General features: G+C 43.3%; 2 protein-coding genes across 3 annotated transcripts in view; one reads left to right on the forward strand and one right to left on the reverse strand.

The window, feature by feature from the left end:
* Positions 1 to 20,180, reverse strand: part of SQSTM1 (sequestosome 1) — an 86,540-nt gene that overhangs the window by 37,890 nt on the left and 28,470 nt on the right. The window lies entirely within an intron of this gene.
* LOC101121770 (small integral membrane protein 15-like) lies at positions 820 to 14,292 on the forward strand. The gene has a single exon (XM_060415344.1). The coding sequence runs from the start codon at positions 13,964 to 13,966 to the stop codon at positions 14,186 to 14,188; it is 225 nt and encodes a 74-aa protein (XP_060271327.1). The 5' UTR covers positions 820 to 13,963; the 3' UTR covers positions 14,189 to 14,292.

The following is a 20,180-nucleotide window of genomic DNA, read 5'->3' on the forward strand; positions in this document are numbered from 1 at the left end:
ATTTGTTGAAGAGCTGGTTTGGCGGTGCTGAATTTTCTCAGCTTTTGCTTGTCTGTAAAGCTTTTTATTTTTCCTTTATATCTAAATGAAATCCTTGTGGGTAGAGTAATCTCGGTTGTGGATTTTTCTCTTTCATCACTCTATGTCCTGCCATTCCCTTCTGGCCTGAAGAGTTTCTATTGAAAGATCAGCTGTTATCCTAATAGGGATCGCCTTGTGTGTTATTTGTTGCTTTTCCCTTGCTGCTTTTAATACTTGCTCTTTGTGTTTAATTTTTGTTACTTTGATTAATATGTGTGTTCCGGTGTTTCACCTTGGGTTTATCCTGTTTGGGACTCTCTGGGTTTCTTGGACATGGGTGGCTATTTCCTTCCCCATTTTAGGGAAGTTTTCAACTGTTCTCTCCTCAAGTACTTTCTCACACCCTTTCTTTTCATCTTCTTCTTCTGGGACACCTATGATTCAAATGTTGGGGAGTTTAACATTGTCCCAGAGGTCTCTGAGGTTGTCCTCACTTCTTTTAATTCTTTTTTCCTCTCTGCTTCATTTGTTCCACCATTCTATCTTCCACCTCAATTATCCTCTCTTCTGGTGGGTGGATTCTTTACCACTGAGCCACAGGGAAGCCCAGCCTCTTCCATTGGGATAAACTGAATCTACAACCTTACCCACTGGTGCCCTGTTTCAAACTATGGCCCACACCCCTAAACAAAACAGAAGGGGAATGTAAGTTGTGTGAACAAAATGTCCCATCCACCTGGTCAATCCAGTTAAACCCACCTGTGCAATTCTGGCCTATCAAGTGCCACCTTCTGATAGTATCAGCAGGATCGTACATGAACACCTTGTTTAAAATATCATAGAGCTTTATATGCTTAATTATCAACATAATGGTCCACTGTCCCCTAACTATTCAAGTACTAACAACAGTTATGTCCTTCAAGATTGTCCACTCTTAACAGTCATGAGACAGAAATTCAATTTGCATCGTTGGAGGGTTTGTTTTACTCTGCAGACACTCAAGCCATTGTTATTTTACAGAATTATGGCCAGGCCCTGTCCTTTTCCAACCAAGCTGTGACCTATATATGCACTGATATGTCCATTTCAAAGGAGAGTGCACCACAGGAACTACAGGGGTAAAATATTTTTTTTTAATCTATAACAGGACACTCTGGCTCACCACCAAACCCAGAGAGCACTAGGAATGATCTTAGCAAGGGCAGGGCTGGCCATAAGACTGGTAGCTCCATGGGGAGGCTTTCCCCATCATAAAACAACACTGAGAAATCTCACCGGACAGCTTGATTATATGATGAAACAGACAGGGCAAGCCTTAACAGGACTTAAAACCTCTCTTGTTTCTTTGGCTAACTGTCTCTTTTTCTTTCCCTCTCTCTTTTTTGTCTAACTCTTGATTACCTTCTGGCAAAACAAGGTGGATGGAGCTTGTATGGTAACGAATACTTTCTGCTGCACCAGGATCAGTGCGACAGTACAGGGAGAAGTTAGCACTAAGGATGTATACACTCAGGCAGAATGGCGTCACCATTTTGTCAGGAGCAATATCGCCTCCACTGTCTGGTCAACAGCTAAGGAAGTCCTCCTAAATTTAACCTGGTTCCTTCCCTTTCAAGGCCCTTTCATGGCTATTGGTGTTCTCTTCCTTTTTGGCCCCCATTGGTATAACTTTCTGATTAAGTTTTTGTCTTCTGTGCTGTGCTAAGTCACTTCAGTCGTGTCCAACTCCATGTGACCTTATGGACTGTAGTCCACCAGGCTCCTCTGTCCATGGGATTCTCCAGGCAAGAATACTGGAGTGAGTTGCCATTTCCTTCTCCAGGGGATTTTCCCGACCCAGGGATTGAACTGGCGTCTCTTACATCTAACTTGCATTAGTGGGCTGGTTCTTTCCCTAGTGCCACCTGGGAAGCCCATTTTTGTCTTCTAGGCTTCAGCAATTTCAAGTAAAGCTCATGATGGCTCAAGGAATTCAACCCATTCCAGCAGAGGGCAGCCCAGACCCCTACAGGTCCTTGGAGAATAGTCAGTGAGGGACTTATGCACCTCTAGGCTGGGCTAGCGGAGAAGGCAATGGCACCCCACTCCAGTACTCTTGCCTGGAAAATCCCATGGACGGAGGAGCCTGGTAGGCTGCAGTCCACGGGGTCTCGAAGAGTTGGACACGACTGAGCGACTTCACTTTCACTTTTCACTTTCATGCACTGGAGAAGGAAATGGCAACCCACGCCAGTGTTCTTACCTGGAGAATCCCAGGGATGGGGGAGCCTGGTGGGCTGCCGTCTATGGGGTCACACAGAGTCGGACACGACTGAAGCGACTTAGCAGCAGCAGCAGCAGCAGCAGCAGGCTGGGCTAGGGTCTGTGGCCCCTGTACAGCAGGAAGAAGTTTTACAAGAGATCTTTGCCCTTTAAAGTAAGAAGTAGATGGGCCCCAGGCCAAGCAGCTGGTGCTTGTCAGGCTGAACAAACAGGAGCGTGTCTCTTGCTGACAGATCAAGAAAAAGTTAACAGCAAGAGCAGAGAGACACTAAGCTCTGCTGTAGTGAAAACAAAGACGACCACATCTTTCATTCCTGAAGCCAGGGAGACCTCCCCACCTGTGCGTGCAGACTTCAGAGAAGAGAGAAGTTCCTCGGGAGCCAAAAAGGGAAGGGGCACCACCCTGTGATATGTGTCACCAGCCTCCCAGAGGCCCTCATGCTGGGATCCATCCTGGTTAGAAGGCATCCGTGCACACCAGGGAGTGCCTTGAGTCAGACCAGTTATGGGCAATGAGCCTGGCGGCTAGCCAAAGGGTACAAAGAAAACTGACCCTATAAAAATGATTAAACCACCCCTTTGGTGCACTCCTCATGAGCAAGGACATCCACACTCTTCTCTGAGTATGTAGCTCTGCTTTGTTCTGTCCTAAACAAACCGCTTCTTGTATGCTCTCTCATGCATATGAGGTTCTAATAAACTCAGTACCTGTTTTACAGCCTCAGTCTCTGTGTAAAATTCTTTTTTCAAAGGAGACAAGAACCAGGGCTCTACTTCTACCCACTAGTCCCTGGTGTTCTGGCAGTTAGGAGTCCTGGTTTTCACCCAGGTGGCCCAGGATTGAGTCTCTGATAGAGAACTATCTCACTTCAAGCCACCACACACTGTTGTCACCCCAATATCGCCTTAACCCCTATAAATAAAGGGTAAAGAATCCCCCAGGGGGAATGACACAGGCTGGTACTTGAAACCTGAGACCTTTTGCTTCAGTGTTGGCGCCTGGACAAACCTCCTCGGAACAATGAAATATAAAGACACTATAAGGGACTAAAAATAATTGCGTGTGCACGCAGTCGGAACAAGTTATAAGCAAGAACCCAGCTGCCAATCCTGAGGAGCCAGGGGCGAAACACAGCATTGCACATGCACCCTGCACATGGCACCACAAGAGGGTGGGCAGATGGCCCAAGACACCTCCACTCTCACCGCTTATAAGGAGCCAGCGCGCTCCCCCACCTCAGGGAACAAGGGAAACAAGCTGCTACTTGTTTCTGCTCCCTCCTGCTGTAGCAGGCAGAGAAGGCAATGGCACCCCACTCCAGTACTCTTGCCTGGAGAATCCCATGGATGGAGGAGCCTGGTGGGCTGCAGTCCATAGGATCACGAAGAGTCGGACACGACTGAGCGACTTCACTTTCACTTTTCACTTTCATGCATTGGAGAAGGAAATAGCAACCCACTTCAGTGTTTTTGCCTGGAGAATCGCAGGGATGGTAGAGCCTGGTGGGTTGCTGTCTCTGGGATCGCACAGAGTCGGACACGATTGAAGCAACTTAGCAGCAGCTGTAGCAGGATTCCCAATAAAGTCTCCCCTGAATTTCTTGTCTGGCCTCTAGTCAATTTCTACTGATTAAGGGGTCCAAGAACCCTGGTTAGTAACAAAGTGTCTAAGGAAAGGACTGGCGAGAAGGTGAGCCTTTTAGGACTGCCAAATTCTGTGTCGGAGACATCCTTAAGCATCTGGAGAAGCAGGACTCCTGCTTAAAGCCATGTTTTAAAAGGCATAAAGTATACTGAATTATAAAAAGACTACTAATGTGGAAACACAAATATCAAAATATAAAAACATACAAATGTGTGATATAGGGATTATATATTCCTGGATTCTTTATTAAACTCATTAAGTTATAAGACAGGCATTATAAATAATGTCTCTGGATTAATAAATACCAGAGACATGAGGTGGTAGCATGAAGTTGCTGTTTCGAAGTGTCTGTAACACCTTCAGTGAGTATGTAAATCCCTGATTTCTCTGTGACAGTCACAGACACTGCTAATTCTGCTAGACTTTGCTGCCTCCATTCGTAATTGAAGGAAATTCCAAGTTTCAGTTAGATATTAGTGAAAAGGAAGGATTCTTCCCCCCTCATCTCAGCTCTTGGACCTCCCCAACTCTAGTTCTCTAGACTACAGGTTAAGAAGCTCCACTGAAGAAGGATGGAAGGACTGGCCACCTACAAGGGCTATCCCAGCAACTCTCTGGGAAGGCAAAATGAGCTGACAGCCGGCAAGTATTCCCAACACAAAATGGCATTTCTACGCTGTAGGAAGCAAGAACAGTGGAGGAAGGGCCCACAGCCTGGGGTCCAGAGAGAAAGCGGACCTTTTCTGGCCTGCTGGGCTCCATCCTCCTTCTAGGTAGGGGCCAGAGCTGCTGTCTCCAGCACAGGCAGCTGAACCATCAGCAGGGTGACAAGCAGAATCCACCTGCTCGGAAGTGCCCAGAGGGGGTTTGAGTTGCAAGCAGGCCCTGTAGAACTCATAACTGCAGGAGCACAGACAGCAGTGGAAAACCGGCCCAGAGCCAACCACCAGTTTCCAAGGGAAAAGTCAGGAATCCAGAGGCTGCAATGAGGGACACGTTAAAGGCCTGCCAAGGACACCAGGGCCTGGTTTACGACCCCACCCCAGTAGTGGATAGAATGAATTAACGCGTGCAAGACAAAATGAATTAAGGGACAGTAGACTTTCCTTCACTGTGATGTCACCACCTTAGGCTTCTTTCTTTCCATGACTGTGTCACCTTTAGCCCCTTCTAATGGTAGTATCAGCTTTCATTTGGGATACCCCTTCTCCCTCTCAGCACACAATCTTAGCAAGACAGTCAGCCATGGTGCTGACCCATTCTCAGCCCAGAGGCGGGTGTGTGTCCCTGAGCGGATGTGTGACACAGAGAACTCTCTCCTGGGATTCTGAGGGGGCACTCAGGAGAAGGTACAGAAAGGCAGCCCAGTCGGGGGGTGAGAGGCGGTCTGGAAAGACTACCCTCACGCTCCACTGCCTGCACCCCGATAGCTGCCCAACCCCAGCCACCAGTTCCGGTGTGTGACCCCCCAAAGCTTGCTTACCCTTGTCCCTTCCCCCTCTTCATCACTTCAGACCTCACATTCCCAAGGTCAACCGCCATACTTCTCCCCAACCCTGTCCTGGACATTCCCATTTCTGACAGAGGCCCTGCATCTACCAGATGTTAGTACAGAATTCTGTCTCATTCCCAGCCCCCCTATTCCTGCTGCTGCTGCTAAGTCGCTTCAGTCGTGTCCGACTCTGTATGACCCTATAGATGGCAGCCCACCAGGCTCCCCCGTCCCTGGGATTCTCCAGGCAAGAACACTGGGTTGGGTTGCCATTTCCTTCTCCAATGCATGAAAGTGAAAAGTGAAAGTGAAGTCGCTCAGTCGTGTCTGACTCTTAGCGACCCCATGGACTGCAGCCTACCAGGCTCCTCCGTCCATGGGATTTTCCAGGCAAGAGTACTGGAGTGGGGGCCACCACCTTCTCCGCCTATTCCTGCTACTCCTCACCAAAGCCAGAGGGGAAGGGGACCCAGGATAAACTTCCCAAATGTACAGCACCAACAGACCATCTCTTTAACTTTTACTATTTAATAATTTTCCTTAAACCAATTCACTTTTAAACTTACACATTTAGAAACAATTTTAAACCCTTCATACCGTAGTCCAAGTGAAAAACTGTTATCCCTGCCATAAATAAAAAATGCCTGTGAAAACCCGAGAACACAAAACAAGACGGTTTATTCCAGAAAGCTCAGACAAGCCCAGTTTCAGTGAACAAAGCTCACTGGCAAGCAGAGAGCAGCGCCACCGTGCCAGCGCTGGAGTCTAGTCTGCAGGAAAGCTGAGGCCATTTAATCAGGATCAAGCCCCGTCTCAGTCCCTGGCCCTGCCTCACCTGCTCCTAGAAAAACTACCTCTGCAGAGGGAAATACCCAGAAACTAGAACACTCCAAGCCTTCTATCCTGCTGCCTGGGACGGATGAGGAAGACAAACTCCCAACATCTCCCAGTCTGAACTCATCCCCCGCCAAAGAGGCCTCTCCCACCAGCTCCTCCACCCCCAAAAAGTCCTGACAGGCAATGCTGGGTGCTGGGGACCAGGACTCCTAGAAATGGTGCCCAAGCAGAGAAATGGCAGGGCCCTCCTCCAGCGCTTGCCCAGAGCCTGAGGACAAATCCCTTTCTTGCCTATAACCCCACCTGATTCCACAAAGGGGTGGGAAAGCCTGCAATTCGTACAAGTATGAATGTATAAGCGCCCTGTGGTCAGGGAGACGAGGTGCTGGGCCCATCCCCCATTACTTGGCAGTTCCTCCTGGCTCCTGCCCACCTGCTCATGGCACCTGGGAGGCCAGCCCCACTCTGGACTAGTGACTGAGCCCAACACCCTTCTCCACCCATATACATTGGCACCTTTACTCTTGAAAACACCCCACTTGCCTTTCACGGAGCAGGAGTGACTCCTGGTCCTCAGCAAGCGTTTATCCAGTAGACTAGAGAAAATAATCCCCAAGGGGAGTGGGCGTCGGTGCAGGCAGCTGATACCGCACCTTATCCTAGCTGGTGACAAAGCCAGATCCAGCCACATCGCTCCCCATCCTGGGGTAGGAGACAGATGGACCCTGGTGGACAGGCACTTCAAAATAAAGATAATGGCAGGAGCGAGGAGGAACTGAGTCCTGCCCGGATTGAAAAAGAGACCACGTATTTCTCATTCTTGAGGCCAAGGAGACCTCCCAAACTACACACGGGCACAATGGTTCCTCAGGGATCGGAGCAGGGAGGGGGCACCAGATTATAGTATGTTCTGTCAACGTCCAGACCCTTGTGCTAGAATCCATCATGGTGGAAAGATGAATGCACACACAGGGGAGGGCCCTGAGTCAGATCAAATATGGATTCAGACAAAGCAAAATGACGGGCCAGAGGAAACCCAGAAGAACTGCCCCCATATAAGTAATTTAAACTACCTCCAAAATGCATGACTCCTTCCTGGGCCTGTGTCTATCCACATGTACTTTTTTCCTCCTAATAAACGCATTACTTGTTTCACTACTTTCCATCTCTTTGCTGAATTCCTTCTCCAAAGCAGAGAAAGAGCCAGGGCCCTGCCTCTAGCAACTAATCCCTGGTGGTCTTGGATAGGACTTAGCTCTTTCATCAATATGGCCCAGGGTCAATCCATACTTTGGGGAACTGATATCCTATTTCAAGCCACTGCTGGCCACAGCCACCCCAGAACTCCCTGAGATCACTCCCATTGTTACTGATCAGGGTTCTTGGTCTTCCTTAATGAACAGAAATTGACAAGAGGCCAGACAAGAAATTCAGGCGAGGCTTTATCTCAACAGCAGGGTGTTAGCAAAAACAAGTAACAGATCCCCTTGCTTGCTCCCCAACAGGAGGCAAGCTGGTTCCTTTCATGGGTTGAGGGTAGGGGTATGTCCAGAGCTTGGGCAGGAGGGGTGGCTTAGGTGGTCTGCCCACCCTGTTCATTGGGTTGACTGCAGCAGGCATTCACAGTATCCTGCTTTTGCTTCTGAAACCTTGGTTTTGCTTCTGAAACCTTGGTTTTCCTCCCTGTTTTGCTCCTGGCTCTTCAGAAGCTGCAGTTGGGTTTTTTATCTTATTGTATCTTATTGTCCATAATTTGTCCCAACTGTGCATATATGCAGTTACTTTTAGTCCCTTATAATTTCTCTGCATTTTGTTGCTGAAGAAGATGTTTGTCCAGGTGCAAGCACTGCGGCAATGGGTCCCAGGTCCAGGAGACTCTACACCCTTATTCCTAAGGTAAAGGGATGAAGGTATCCACTGAAACTTCTTCCTGATAAATAGGGGCCACAGACCCTCGCCTACCTGAGAGGTATATAAGTCCATCACTGACTGTTCCAAGGACCTGTAGGGACCTGGGCCACTTTCCACTGCTTTGGTTTAAATTCCTTGAACCATCATGAGCCTAACTTGAAATTGCTGGAGCCTAGAAGACATAAACTTAACCAAAAGCTTAAGCAAACAAGGGCAAAAAGGAGAACAAAGGGCTTAGAAAGGGAAGAAATCAGTTAACATTGGGAGAGCTTCCTTAACTGTTGACTAGAGACGGGAGGCAATATCATCCTTGCCAAAATTACAATGCTATTCTGCTTGGGTTTATATTTTTGTCAATCTCAGGGTTAAAGGTGGACATGTTTCCATTTTTAGAATGGAAGGTCTGGAACTATTGGTCCAGGTCTCCTTCTTGAACCAGAAAGTCTTAGTCACAGATTTACCACAGTAGGGAAGACAACAGAGCATTAGACAAAGTACAGCATAAAACAGTGTGCCTGGAGAGAGAAGGCTCATGAGAGAATAAAAACGTCCCTCCATAAAGTTTTTTTTAACTTTTTAAATTAACTTTTTAACTTTTTAAATTGGAGGGTAATTGCTTTGCAATGCTGTGCTAGGCCTCTACTGTACAACAGTGTGTATCAGCTGTAAGTATACATACATCACTTCCCTCTCAAGTCTCCCTCCTACTCCACCCCCCAGAAAGTTTTCCAAGAGAACAAAGCAGAGTTTTCAATTTCCCTTCCCATACTAAATACAAGGATTGTTGGTTAACTGTATCTGCTTTGGGTTTTGAACTACTTCTATGAGACATAAAATCTCAGCCCCATATTTTACAGGGGAATTTTTTGCATTTAAAAAAATGCAATTTTTTCCCCAGATAGCTGCATAAACATGTAAAACAACAAAACCTGTGTATGTATTTATAATGTTTCCTTCCCCTAAAGTTAAGGTTCAGTTAGGGCTATCAGTTCAGCCCTCTGGGCCGAAGTGTTGGATAGCAAAGGTTTGCTTCTACAACACTAGGAGTATTCACAATACATACTCTGCTCTCCTGGCTCCATCTTTAATGAAACTGATGCCATCAACAAACCATTCTTCCTCAGACTTCTCTGTGGCCTGCTCTGTTAGAGCAGGCCTACAGCCATAAACCTGGTCAAGGGTTTTGAGGGAGGAATATGTTAGTTTGGGGCTTTCAGCAACCCAGTATAGCTGGGTTGAAGGTGTGGCCAGTTTTGAAGGTTACCTCTGGGGAGTCATGGCTGATATTTAATAAGGCAGCCTCCAGTTAGCCATTGGTGGCCTTTAATCATCAGGGCTCCTTTTATTGACAAGGAGCCTGGACTTCCAGTGTCTGTCCAAAGGTAAGCGTGTTAGCTTCTCCCACAATAAAGCGGTGGCAGCTACTGCCCAGAGGGAGCCAGGCCAACCTCAGGCCATGGAATCTAGTTGTTTGGAAAAACAGCCTATAGGCTAAGGAACTGCTCCCAGCTTCTGTATAAGGACCCCAAAAGCTTCCCCTTACTTTTCAGCCATGTACAAGATGAATGTCTTCTTTAAATGGGGCGGTGCACTCACCCCTTCTTACAAGAACACAAGGATCACAACTAACTGCTGAATAACCACTGACCAAAACAACACCAGAACATACCAAAAAAGAGACCCTACCTCCAAAGAAAAAGCAAAAGCCACAGTGAAACAGCAGGAGAGGCATAATCACAGTAAAATCAAATCTCACACCCACCAGGAGGGCAACCCACAATCTCAAAACAATTGTACCTCAGAAGTTCTCCCATTGGAATGAAAGTTTTAAACACCACATCAGGCTTCCCAGCCGGTTGGGGGTGGGGGGGTGCGGTGTCTGTCAATGGGAAGAGGAGTCCCTAGAGAATCTGGCTTTGACATTCAGTGGGATTTGATTGCAGGACTTCCACAGGACTGGAGAAAACAGAAACTTCACTCTTGGAGGGCACACGTACAGTCTCAGGCACATCGGGATCTAAGGGAAAAAGGTAGTGACCACATAAGAGAATGGGCCAGTCCTACCTGCGAGTATTGGAGAGTCTCTTGCAGAGACAAGGGGTAGCTGTGGCTCACTGTGGGGACAGATACACTGGCAGCAGCAGTTCTGGGAAGTACTAGTTGGCATGAACCCTCCAGGAGGCCACCATTTGCCCACAAAATAGCCTGAGGGCTCCAGTACTGCACTGCCTCAGGCCAAACCAATAGGAAGGGAACACAGCCCCACCCATCAGCAGACAGAGATTAAAGTTTTATGGAGCACAGCCCTGCCAACCAATGTGATAAGACATAGCCCTACCATCAGTCCACCCCACCTGGGAGCTTGCACAAACCTCTTTCATAGCCTCATCCATCAGAGATCAGACAGCAGATGGAAGAACCTCAGTTTTGCAGTCTGCAGGAGGGAAACCACAATCACAGAAAGTAAGACAAAATGAAATGGCAGAGGAATACGTCCCGGATGAAGGAAAAAGATAAAACCCCAGAAAAACAACCAAGTGAAGCAGAGTTAAGCAATCTTCCAGAAAAAGAATTCAGAATAATGATAGTGAAAAAGACTCAAGATCTCAGAAAAAGGACAGAGCTAAGAATTGAGAGTGTGTAAGAAATGTTTAACAAAGACCTAGAAGAATTAAAGAACAAACAAAGATGAACACTACAATAACTGAAATGAAAAATACACTAGAGGGAATTAATAGCAAAATAACTGAGGCAGAAGAACAGATAAGTAACCTGGAAGACAGCGTGGTAGAAATCACAGCCACAGAACAGAATATAGAAAAAAGAATGGAAAGAAACGAAGACAGTCTAAGAGACCTCTCAGGCAACATTAAACACACCAACATTCGCATTATAGGAATCCCAGAAAGAGAAGAGAGAGAGAGAAGAGACCTGGGAAATTATTTGAAGAAATAATAGCTGAAAACTTCCCTAACGTGGGAAAGGAAACAGTCAGCCAAGTCCAGGAAGTGCAGAAAGTCACAGGCAGGATAAACCCAAGGAGGAACATGCTGAGACATGGAGCAACCAAAAAAAAAAAAAAAAGAAAAGAAAAAATATTAAAAGCAATAAGGGAAAAATTAACAAATAACATACAAGGGAACTCCCATAAGGTTATCATCAGGTTTTTCAGCAGAAATTTTGTAGGCCAGAAAGGACTGGCATGATATATTTAAAATGATGAAAGTAAAGAACCTACAACTAAGAATACTCCACCCAGCAAGGCCCTCATTCAGATTTGACAGGGAAATTCTATTTTTACAGCCAAACAAAGGCTAAGAGAATTCAGCACCACCAGACCAGCTTTGCAATAAATGCTAAAGAAACTTCTCAAGGTGGGAAAGAGACCAGCAACTTAAAATAACCTTGTACATATACAGACTGCTATATCAAACCATCATGGGAACAGCTAACCCCAAAACTATAAGAGATACACATACAAAAAAGAAAAAAACAAATAAAACATTAAAGATGGTCATCAAACCAGAAAAGAACGAAAGAGGAAAGGACTAAAAAAGACCTATAAAAAACACAAAATAATTAAGAAAATGGCAATAGGAACATACGTATCAATAATTACCTTAAATGTAAATGGATTAAATGCATGAGACAAAAGACACAGACTGGCTGAACAGATACAAAAACAACACCCATATATATGCTGTCTACAAGAGACCAATTTCAGACCTAGGGACACATACTGATTAAAGGTGATGAGATGGAAGAAGGTATTCCATGCAAATGGAAATCAAAACAAAGGTGGAATAACAATATTCATTTCAGATAAAATAGACTTTAAAATAAAGACTGTTACAGAAGACAAGTATGCTACATAATGATCAAGAGATCAATCCAAGAAGATAAAACAATTTTAAGTATCTATGAACCCAACACAAGAGTACCTCAATATATAAGGCAAATGCTAACCACCATTAAGGGAGAAATTGACAGTAACACAATAATGGTGGGAGACTTTAGCACACCACTTTCATCAATGGACATATCATCCAGACAGAAAAATCAATAAGGAAACATAGGCCTTCCTTAAATCAGATCAGATGGACTTGATATTTATAAAGCATTCCATCCAAAAGCAGCAGAAGACACATTCTTCTTGCATATACATTGAACATTCTCCAGGACTGACCACATGTTGGGCCACAAAGTGAGCCTCAATAAATTTAAGAAAACTGAAATATCAATTCTCTTTTTTTGACCACAACACTATGAGATTAGAAGTAGAAGTAGATTACAAGACAAAAACTGTAAAAAACACAAACAGTGGAGTTTAGTGGAGGCTAAACAATATGCTACTAAACAACTAATAGGTCCCTGAAGAAATCATAGAGGAAATAAAAAAATACCTAGAGACAAGCAAAAATGGAAGCACAATGACCCAAAATCTATGGGATGAATCTCCACATGTCACATGACATCACCAAAAACAAACTAAAAAAAAAAACCAGAAAACCAATCAAGCAAACAAAACCTATGGGATACAGCAAGAGCAGTTGAAAGAGGGAAGGTTATAGCAATGCAATCTTCAGAAAACAAGAAAAATCTCAAATAGATGACCTAAACTTATACCTAAAGCAACTAGAGAAATAACAAATAAAACCTAAAGTTAGCAGAAGGAAGAAATCATAGATTGGAGCAGAAATAAAATGAAATAGAGATGAAGCAAACAACAGAAAAGATCAATGAAATAACAGCTAGTTCTTTGAAAAAATAAACAAAATTTATAAACCTTTAGCCAGATTCATCAAGAAAAAAGGGAGAGAGCTTCAAACAATAAAATTTTGAAAAAAGAGAAGTTACAACTGACTCTGCAGGAATACAAAGGGTTATAAGAGACTAGGACAAGTAACTGTATGCCAATACAATGGACAACCTGGAAGAAATTGACACAATTCTCAGAAAGGTATAGTCTCCCAAGACAGAACCAGGAAGAAACAGAAAATATGAACAGACCAATCACAAGCATTGAAATTGAAACCATGATGAAAAACTCTCACCAAACCAGGGCCCGACGGCTGTGAAGGCAAAGTCTATCAAACATTTAGAGTTATCACCTATCCTACAACTGTTCCAAAAAATCGCAGAGGAAAGAAAACTCCTGAACTTAGACTATGAGGCCACCATTACCCTTATGCCAAAACTAGACCAAGCGGTGAGTCGGGAGTGGGGGTCCGAAGCCACCATGCCCCGTGAGATATAGGGGGGTGGGTGGAGGCCGGCGCCGCTGTTTCGCCCCGGTGCTCAGCGGAGATGGCCAGGGCGCGGCGCCGGCAGCCCAGGGTGCGGTGGGGACGACCGCTGGTTCCCGGACCGCCGGCTGTTGGAGCCCCGCAGCCAGCCGGTGCTCGCCCGTGTGCAGGGTTAGGGAAGCGAGGCCGCAGTGGTGCCGGGGAGGAAGGAAGAGTGAGCGAGGGGAACACACAAGGAAGGGAAAGTGCGGCTGGCTGTGAGGCGCCCTCAGCTTCAGGTGCCATGCGGGTCTGGTCCGAAGATCAAGTCTGGTCAATTCTTTTCGGAAGGAAGAAGAATAATATTTATTCCTTGGTGTGGAGGGCGCTTGCACTCGGGGTCCAAAATTGAGGTGCATGGGAGTATATAGAATTCAAGCCTTCTCTCAGAACTGTATGGGTAGAGTTAGAGAAAAAGACAGCCAACCAAAGGTCATCTGAAATTGTGACTGGCTGCTAATCCCAGGACGAAATTAGAGATCACTACTCAAGCATAAGGCCCCCACAGAGATGTTTCATTTAAAGGCTCGGGCTGAGTATGTTGTGGAATGGGCTGCAAAGGACCCATATGGCTTCCTTACAAGAGTTATTTTGGCTCTGACTCCACTGTTTCTAGCAAGTGCTGTGCGGTCTTGGAAATTGGCCAGGATGATTGAGGCCAGGGAAAAGGAGCAAAAGAAGAAACAAAAACGTCAAGAAAATATTGCAAAAGCTAAACGACTGAAAAAGGATTGAAGGAATGTACAGGCTGTGTGTCCAGAGGAAAACTGTTCGGAAAATTATGCATCTTTGAAAGGACCCATTAAGGTTTCCCTTTTTGGATCTTATGATGGTATTACTAAACGAAGTAATATGAGTGCTTCTGAGTATATGGAGGAATCATCTTAGTTTTCACCTGCACTGTAGCAACTTCTTGGCTTCTGTATAGAAGTCTGTGACAGTTACTGTAATTGGCATTTATTATGCTACAAGTTCTTATAACTGACTTTCATTTGCCTTTTTGCAGCTTCTGTATAAATACTAAAATGAAAACATCCTGTGGAGAAAAGTGGCTTTAGATTATGAACTCTATTCAAATAATGACTTCAAATGGGGTCCTGTTCTGGACAAAGGAGATTAAGAATGTAAAAATCAGAATTGTTCTGAGCAGAAAAGCGTGGTGTGGCTTAAAAGATATATGGTGTGTTACATCTCATCATTATTACTTATTTCTTGGAATAAAATCATTTCTGGTTTCCTCAAAGCAAAATATTATTCAATGAGTGCTTCTATTTTCTGTATTTTTCTCATTTTTGCTTTTGAGATACTGGTAATTACCAGATATTCTGCATTTTAAAAAATCTAATTTTATAAAGAATTATGTAGAATACCACCTACTGGATATAATAATTTTTGTACTTATGAACATTGCCATTTTCTTAGAGATTACTTGAGTAGAGTAATACTATGATTTAAAGCTAAGAGGAAAAATGCCAAGGCTTGTAGTACCTTGGAACCAGTTTATTCTCACTTGTGCTAAGCAGAAATGTGAAGTAGTTAAAATGTCTTATCAGATAATTTGCCGATTATACAGATACCACTTTTGTTTTTTATTCCATTATTTAATTCATGTGGTAGTGATGTCCTTTACTTTTTGATCAGACAGGTTCACAATGAAAATTAAAATTTCAAATTTCTTTTAAGGAACTTTTAAAGAGTTACAGTTATGTCATATGTCATAAATGGTAAAGTCTTAACATTTGGAAAAATTTTGTTTACACTGTATTAATAGGGTGAAAAAGGTGTAAATTATGTCAAAATGAGAATGTTATAATTAGAAATAAGGAGGTAAAGGAGATTTCCTTTGGTTAAATAGTATAATTGAAACTTTTTACTCTTTAACATGGCTTTTTTAAATGCATGGTTGATAATTTTATTTGTTGTCAATAACTAATGGCTTATTAATGTTTTCCTCACCTCTAATTAAGAATTTTAAATTGCAAAAAATTGTCCAGTAATTTTAATTTTAAAGTGAAACTAAATATTGAAATAGTTTGATATTTAAAAAAAACAAACCTAGACCAAGATATCACCAAAAAAAAAAAACACAGAAAATTACAGGCCAATATCACTGATGAACATAGACGCAAAAATCCTCAACAAAATACTAGCAATAGGAATCCAAAAATTCATTAAAAAGGATCATACACCATGATCATGTGGGATTTATCCTAGGGATGCATGGATTTCTCAGTATCTGCAGATCAATCAGTGTGATATACCACATCAACAAACTGAAGAATTAAAACCCGTAATAATCTCAACTGAGGCAGAAAAAGCTTTGACAAAATTCAACACCTATTTATAAGGAAAAGTCTCCAGAAAGAGGGCACAGAGGGAAAATATCTCAGTATAATAAAGGCCACGTATGACAAACCTACAGCTAACATCATGCTCAACAGTGAAAAGCTGAGAGCATTTCCTCTAAGCTCAGGAACAAGACAAAGATTTCCACTCTCACCACTTTCATTCAACATAGTTTTGGAAGCCCTAGCTATGGCAATCAGAAAAGAAAAAGAAATAAAATGAATCCAAATTGGAAAGGAAGTTAAACTGTCACTATTTGCATGATACTTATACATAGAAAATCCTAACGATACTACCAGAAAACTATTAGAACTCATCAATGAATTTGGCAAAGTTATAGATTACAAAATTAATACACAGAAATCTATTGTTTTTCTATATACTAGCAATGAAAGATTAGAAAGAGAAATTAAAGAAACAATCCCATTTACCAACACATCACAAAGAATATAGTACCTAAGAATAAACCTGCTGAAGGAGACAGAAGACCTGACTTCGAAAACTATACGACACTAGTGAAGCAAACTGAAGACAACACAAATAAATGGGGAGATGCACCGTGTTCTTGGACTGGAAGAGTCAACATTGTCCAAATGACCGCACTCCCAAGGCAATCTATGGATTCAATGCAATTCCTTTCAAATTACCTACAGCATTTTTCACAGAACTAGAATTTAAAAAAAAATTCTTAAATTTGGTATGGAGACACAAAAGACCCCGAAGAACCAAAGCAACCTCGAAAGAAAAAGAGAGCTGGAGGAATCAGGCTCCCTGACTTCAGACTATACTACAAAGCTGTAGTCATCAAAATAGTGTGATACTGGAACCAAAAGAGAAATATAGATCAATGGAACAAGATAGGAAGCCCAGAAATAAACCCACACACCTATGGTCAATCGATCTGTGACACTGGGTACAAGATTGTACAATTATGGAAAGACAGTTTCTTCAATAACTGGTACTCGGAAACTGGACAGCTACGTGTAAAAAAATTAAATTACAATATTCGAAGTTCAAAATGAGACTAAAGACCTAAATGTGAGACCAGACACTATAAAACTCTTAGACGAAAACACAGGCAGAACACTCTCTGACATAAATTGCAGCAACATCTTTTTTGATCTGCCTCCCAGAGTAATGGAAATTAAAAAATAACAATAAACACATGGGACATAATTAAACTCAAAAGCTTTTTCACACCAAAGGAAACCATCAGTTCAGTTCAGTTCAGTCGCTCAGTTGTGTCTGACTCTTTGCGACCCCATGAATCGCAGCATGCCAGGCCTCCCTGTCCATCACCAACTCCCGGGGTTCACTCAGACTCACGTCCATCGAGTCACTGATGCAAGGAAACCATAAACCAAATGAAAAGACAACCCACAGAATGAGAGAAAACGTTTGCAAGCGATGTGGCTGACAAAGAATTAGTCTCCAAAATTTACAAACAGCTCATGCAGCTCAATATCATCAAAACAAACAACTCAGTCAAAAAATAGGCAGAAGATCTAATCGACATTTCTCCAGAGAAGACATACAGATGGCCAGGAAGCACATGAAAAGATGTTCAACATCACTAATTATTATAGAAATGCAGAAAAAAAACGACATTGAGATATCACCTCACAGCAGTGAATATGGTTATTGTCAAAAAATCCACAAATAAATGCTGGAGAGGGTGTGGAGGGAAGGGAATTCTCTTACACCACTGATGGGAATGTAAACTGGTACAGCCACTATGGAGAAAACTATGGAGGTTCCTTAAAAAACTAAACATAGAGCTACCATATCATCCGGCAATCCCATTCCTGGGCATATATCCAGCAACAAAAACCCAGCACAGCCAAAAATAAAAATAAATAAATATTTAAAAAGAATGAAATAATGCTATTTGCAGCAACATGGGTTGACCTAAAGTCTACCATACTGAGTGAAGTAAGTTAGAAAAGTGAAGTATCATATGATATTGCTTATATGTGGAATCTAAAAAAAAAAAAATTATACAAATGAACTTATTTACAAACAGACTCATAGAGAAGAAACTAGGGTGGGGAAGAGGGGGAGAAGGGATAGTTAGGGAGTTTAGGAATGACATGTACACACTGCTACATTTTAAATGGTTCACCAATAAGGACCTACTGTATAACACACAGAACTCTGCTCGATATTATCAGTTCAGTTCAGTCGCTCAGTCGTGTCCGACTCTTTGAGACCCCATGAACCACAGCACGCCAAGCCTCCCTGTCCATCACCATCTCCCAGAGATCACTCAGACTCACGTCCATCGAGTCAGTGATGCCATCCAGCCATCTCATCCTCGGTGGCCCCCTTCTCCTCCTGCCCTCAATCCCTCCCAGCATCAGAGTCTTTTCCAATGAGTCAACTCTTCACATGAGGTGGCCAAAGTACTGGAGCTTCAGCTATAGTATCATTCCTTCCAAAGAAATCCTAGGGCTGATCTCCTTCAGAATGGACTGGTTGGATCTCCTTGCAGTCCAAGGGACTCTCAAGAGTCTTCTCCAACACCACAGTTCAGAAGCATCAATTCTTTGGCGCTCAGCATTCTTCACAGTCCAACTCTCACATCCATACATGACCACAGGAAGAACCATAGCCTTGACTAGACGGACCTTAGTTGGCACAGTAATGTCTCTGCTTTTGAATATGCTATCGAGGTTGGTCATAACTTTCCTTCCAAGGAGTAAGCGTCTTTTAATTTCATGGCTGCAGTCACCACCTGCAGTGATTTTGGAGCCCCAAAAAATAAAGTCTGACACTGTTTCCACTGTTTCTCCATCTATTTCCCATGACGTGATGGGACCAGATGCCATGATCTTAGTTTTCTGAATGTTGAGCTTTAGGCCAACTTTTTCACTCTCCACTTTCACTTTCATCAAGAGGCTTTTGAGTTCCTCTTCACTTTCTGCCATAAGGGTGGTGTCATCTGCATATCTGAGGTTATTGATATTTCTCCCGGCAATCTTGATTCCAGCTTGTGCTTCTTCCAGCCCAGCGTTTCTCGTGATGTACTCTGCACAGAAGTTAAATAAGCAGGGTGACAATATACAGCCTTGACGTACTCCTTTTCCTATCTGGAACCAGTCTGTTGTTCCATGTCCAGGTCTAACTGTTGCTTCCTGACCTGCATATAGGTTTCTCAAGAGGCAGGTCAGGTGGTCTGGTATTCCCATCTCTCAGAATTTTCCACAGTTTATTGTGATCCACACAGTCAAAGGCTTTGGCATAGTCAATAAAGCAGAAATAGATGTTTTTATGGAACTCTCTTGCTTTTTCAATGATCCAGCAGATGTTGGCAATTTGATCTCTGGTTCCTCTGCCTTTTCTAAAACCAGCTTGAACATCAGGGAGTTCATGTATTGCTAAAGCCTGGCTTGGAGAATTTGGGGCATTACTTTACTAGCATGTGAGATGAGTGCAATTGTGCGGTAGTTTGAGCATTCTTTGCGACTGCTCTTTTTTTGGGATTGGAATGAAGACTGACCTTTTCCAGTCCCATGGCCGCTGCTGAGTTTTCCAAATTTGGTGGCATATTGAGTGCAGCACTTTCACAGCATCATCTTTTAGGATCTGAAATAGCTCAACTAGAATTCCATCACCTCCACTAGCTTTGTTTGCAGTGATGCTTTCTAAGGCCTACTTGACTTCACATTCCAGGATGTCTGGCTCTAGATGAGTGATCACACCATCGTGATTATCTGGGTCGTGAAGATCTTTTTTTGTACAGTTCTTCTGTGTATTCTTGCCACCTCTTCTTAATATCTTCTGCTTCTGTTAGGTCCATACTGTTTCTGTCCTTTATCGATCCCATCTTTGCATGAAATGTTCCCTTGGTATCTCTAATTTTCTTGAAGAGATCTCTAATCTTTCCCATTCTGTTGTTTTCCTCTATTTCTTTGCACTGATCGCTGAAGAAGGCTTTCTTATCTCTTCTTGCTATTCTTTGGAACTCTGCATTCAGATGCTGGTATCTTTCCTTTTTTCCTTTGTTTTTCACCTCTCTTCTTTTCACAGCTATTTGTAAGGCCTCCCCAGACAGCCACTTTGCTTTTTTGCATTTCTTTTCCATGGGGATGGTCTTGATCCCTGTTTCCTGCTCAATATTATACAACAACCTAAATGGGAAAGAATTTGGAAAAAAACAGATATGTATATAATTGAATTACGTTGCTATACACCTGAAACTAACACATCATTATTAATTACCTATACTCCAATATCGGAGAAGGCAATGGCAACCCACTCCAGTACTCTTGCCTGGAAAATCCCATGGACGGAGGAGTCTGGTAGGCTGCAGTCCATGGGGTCGCTAGGATTCAGACAAGACTGAGCGACTTCACTTTCACTTTTCACTTTCATGCATTGG

This window comes from Ovis aries, chromosome 5 (genome assembly GCF_016772045.2).
Source record: "Ovis aries strain OAR_USU_Benz2616 breed Rambouillet chromosome 5, ARS-UI_Ramb_v3.0, whole genome shotgun sequence".
Lineage (NCBI taxonomy): Eukaryota > Metazoa > Chordata > Mammalia > Artiodactyla > Bovidae > Ovis > Ovis aries.

Coding starts and splice junctions, on each gene's coding strand:
- LOC101121770 (XM_060415344.1), top strand. CDS start 13,964: ATGTTTCATTTAAAGGCTCGGGCTGAGTATGTTGTGGAATGGGCTGCA.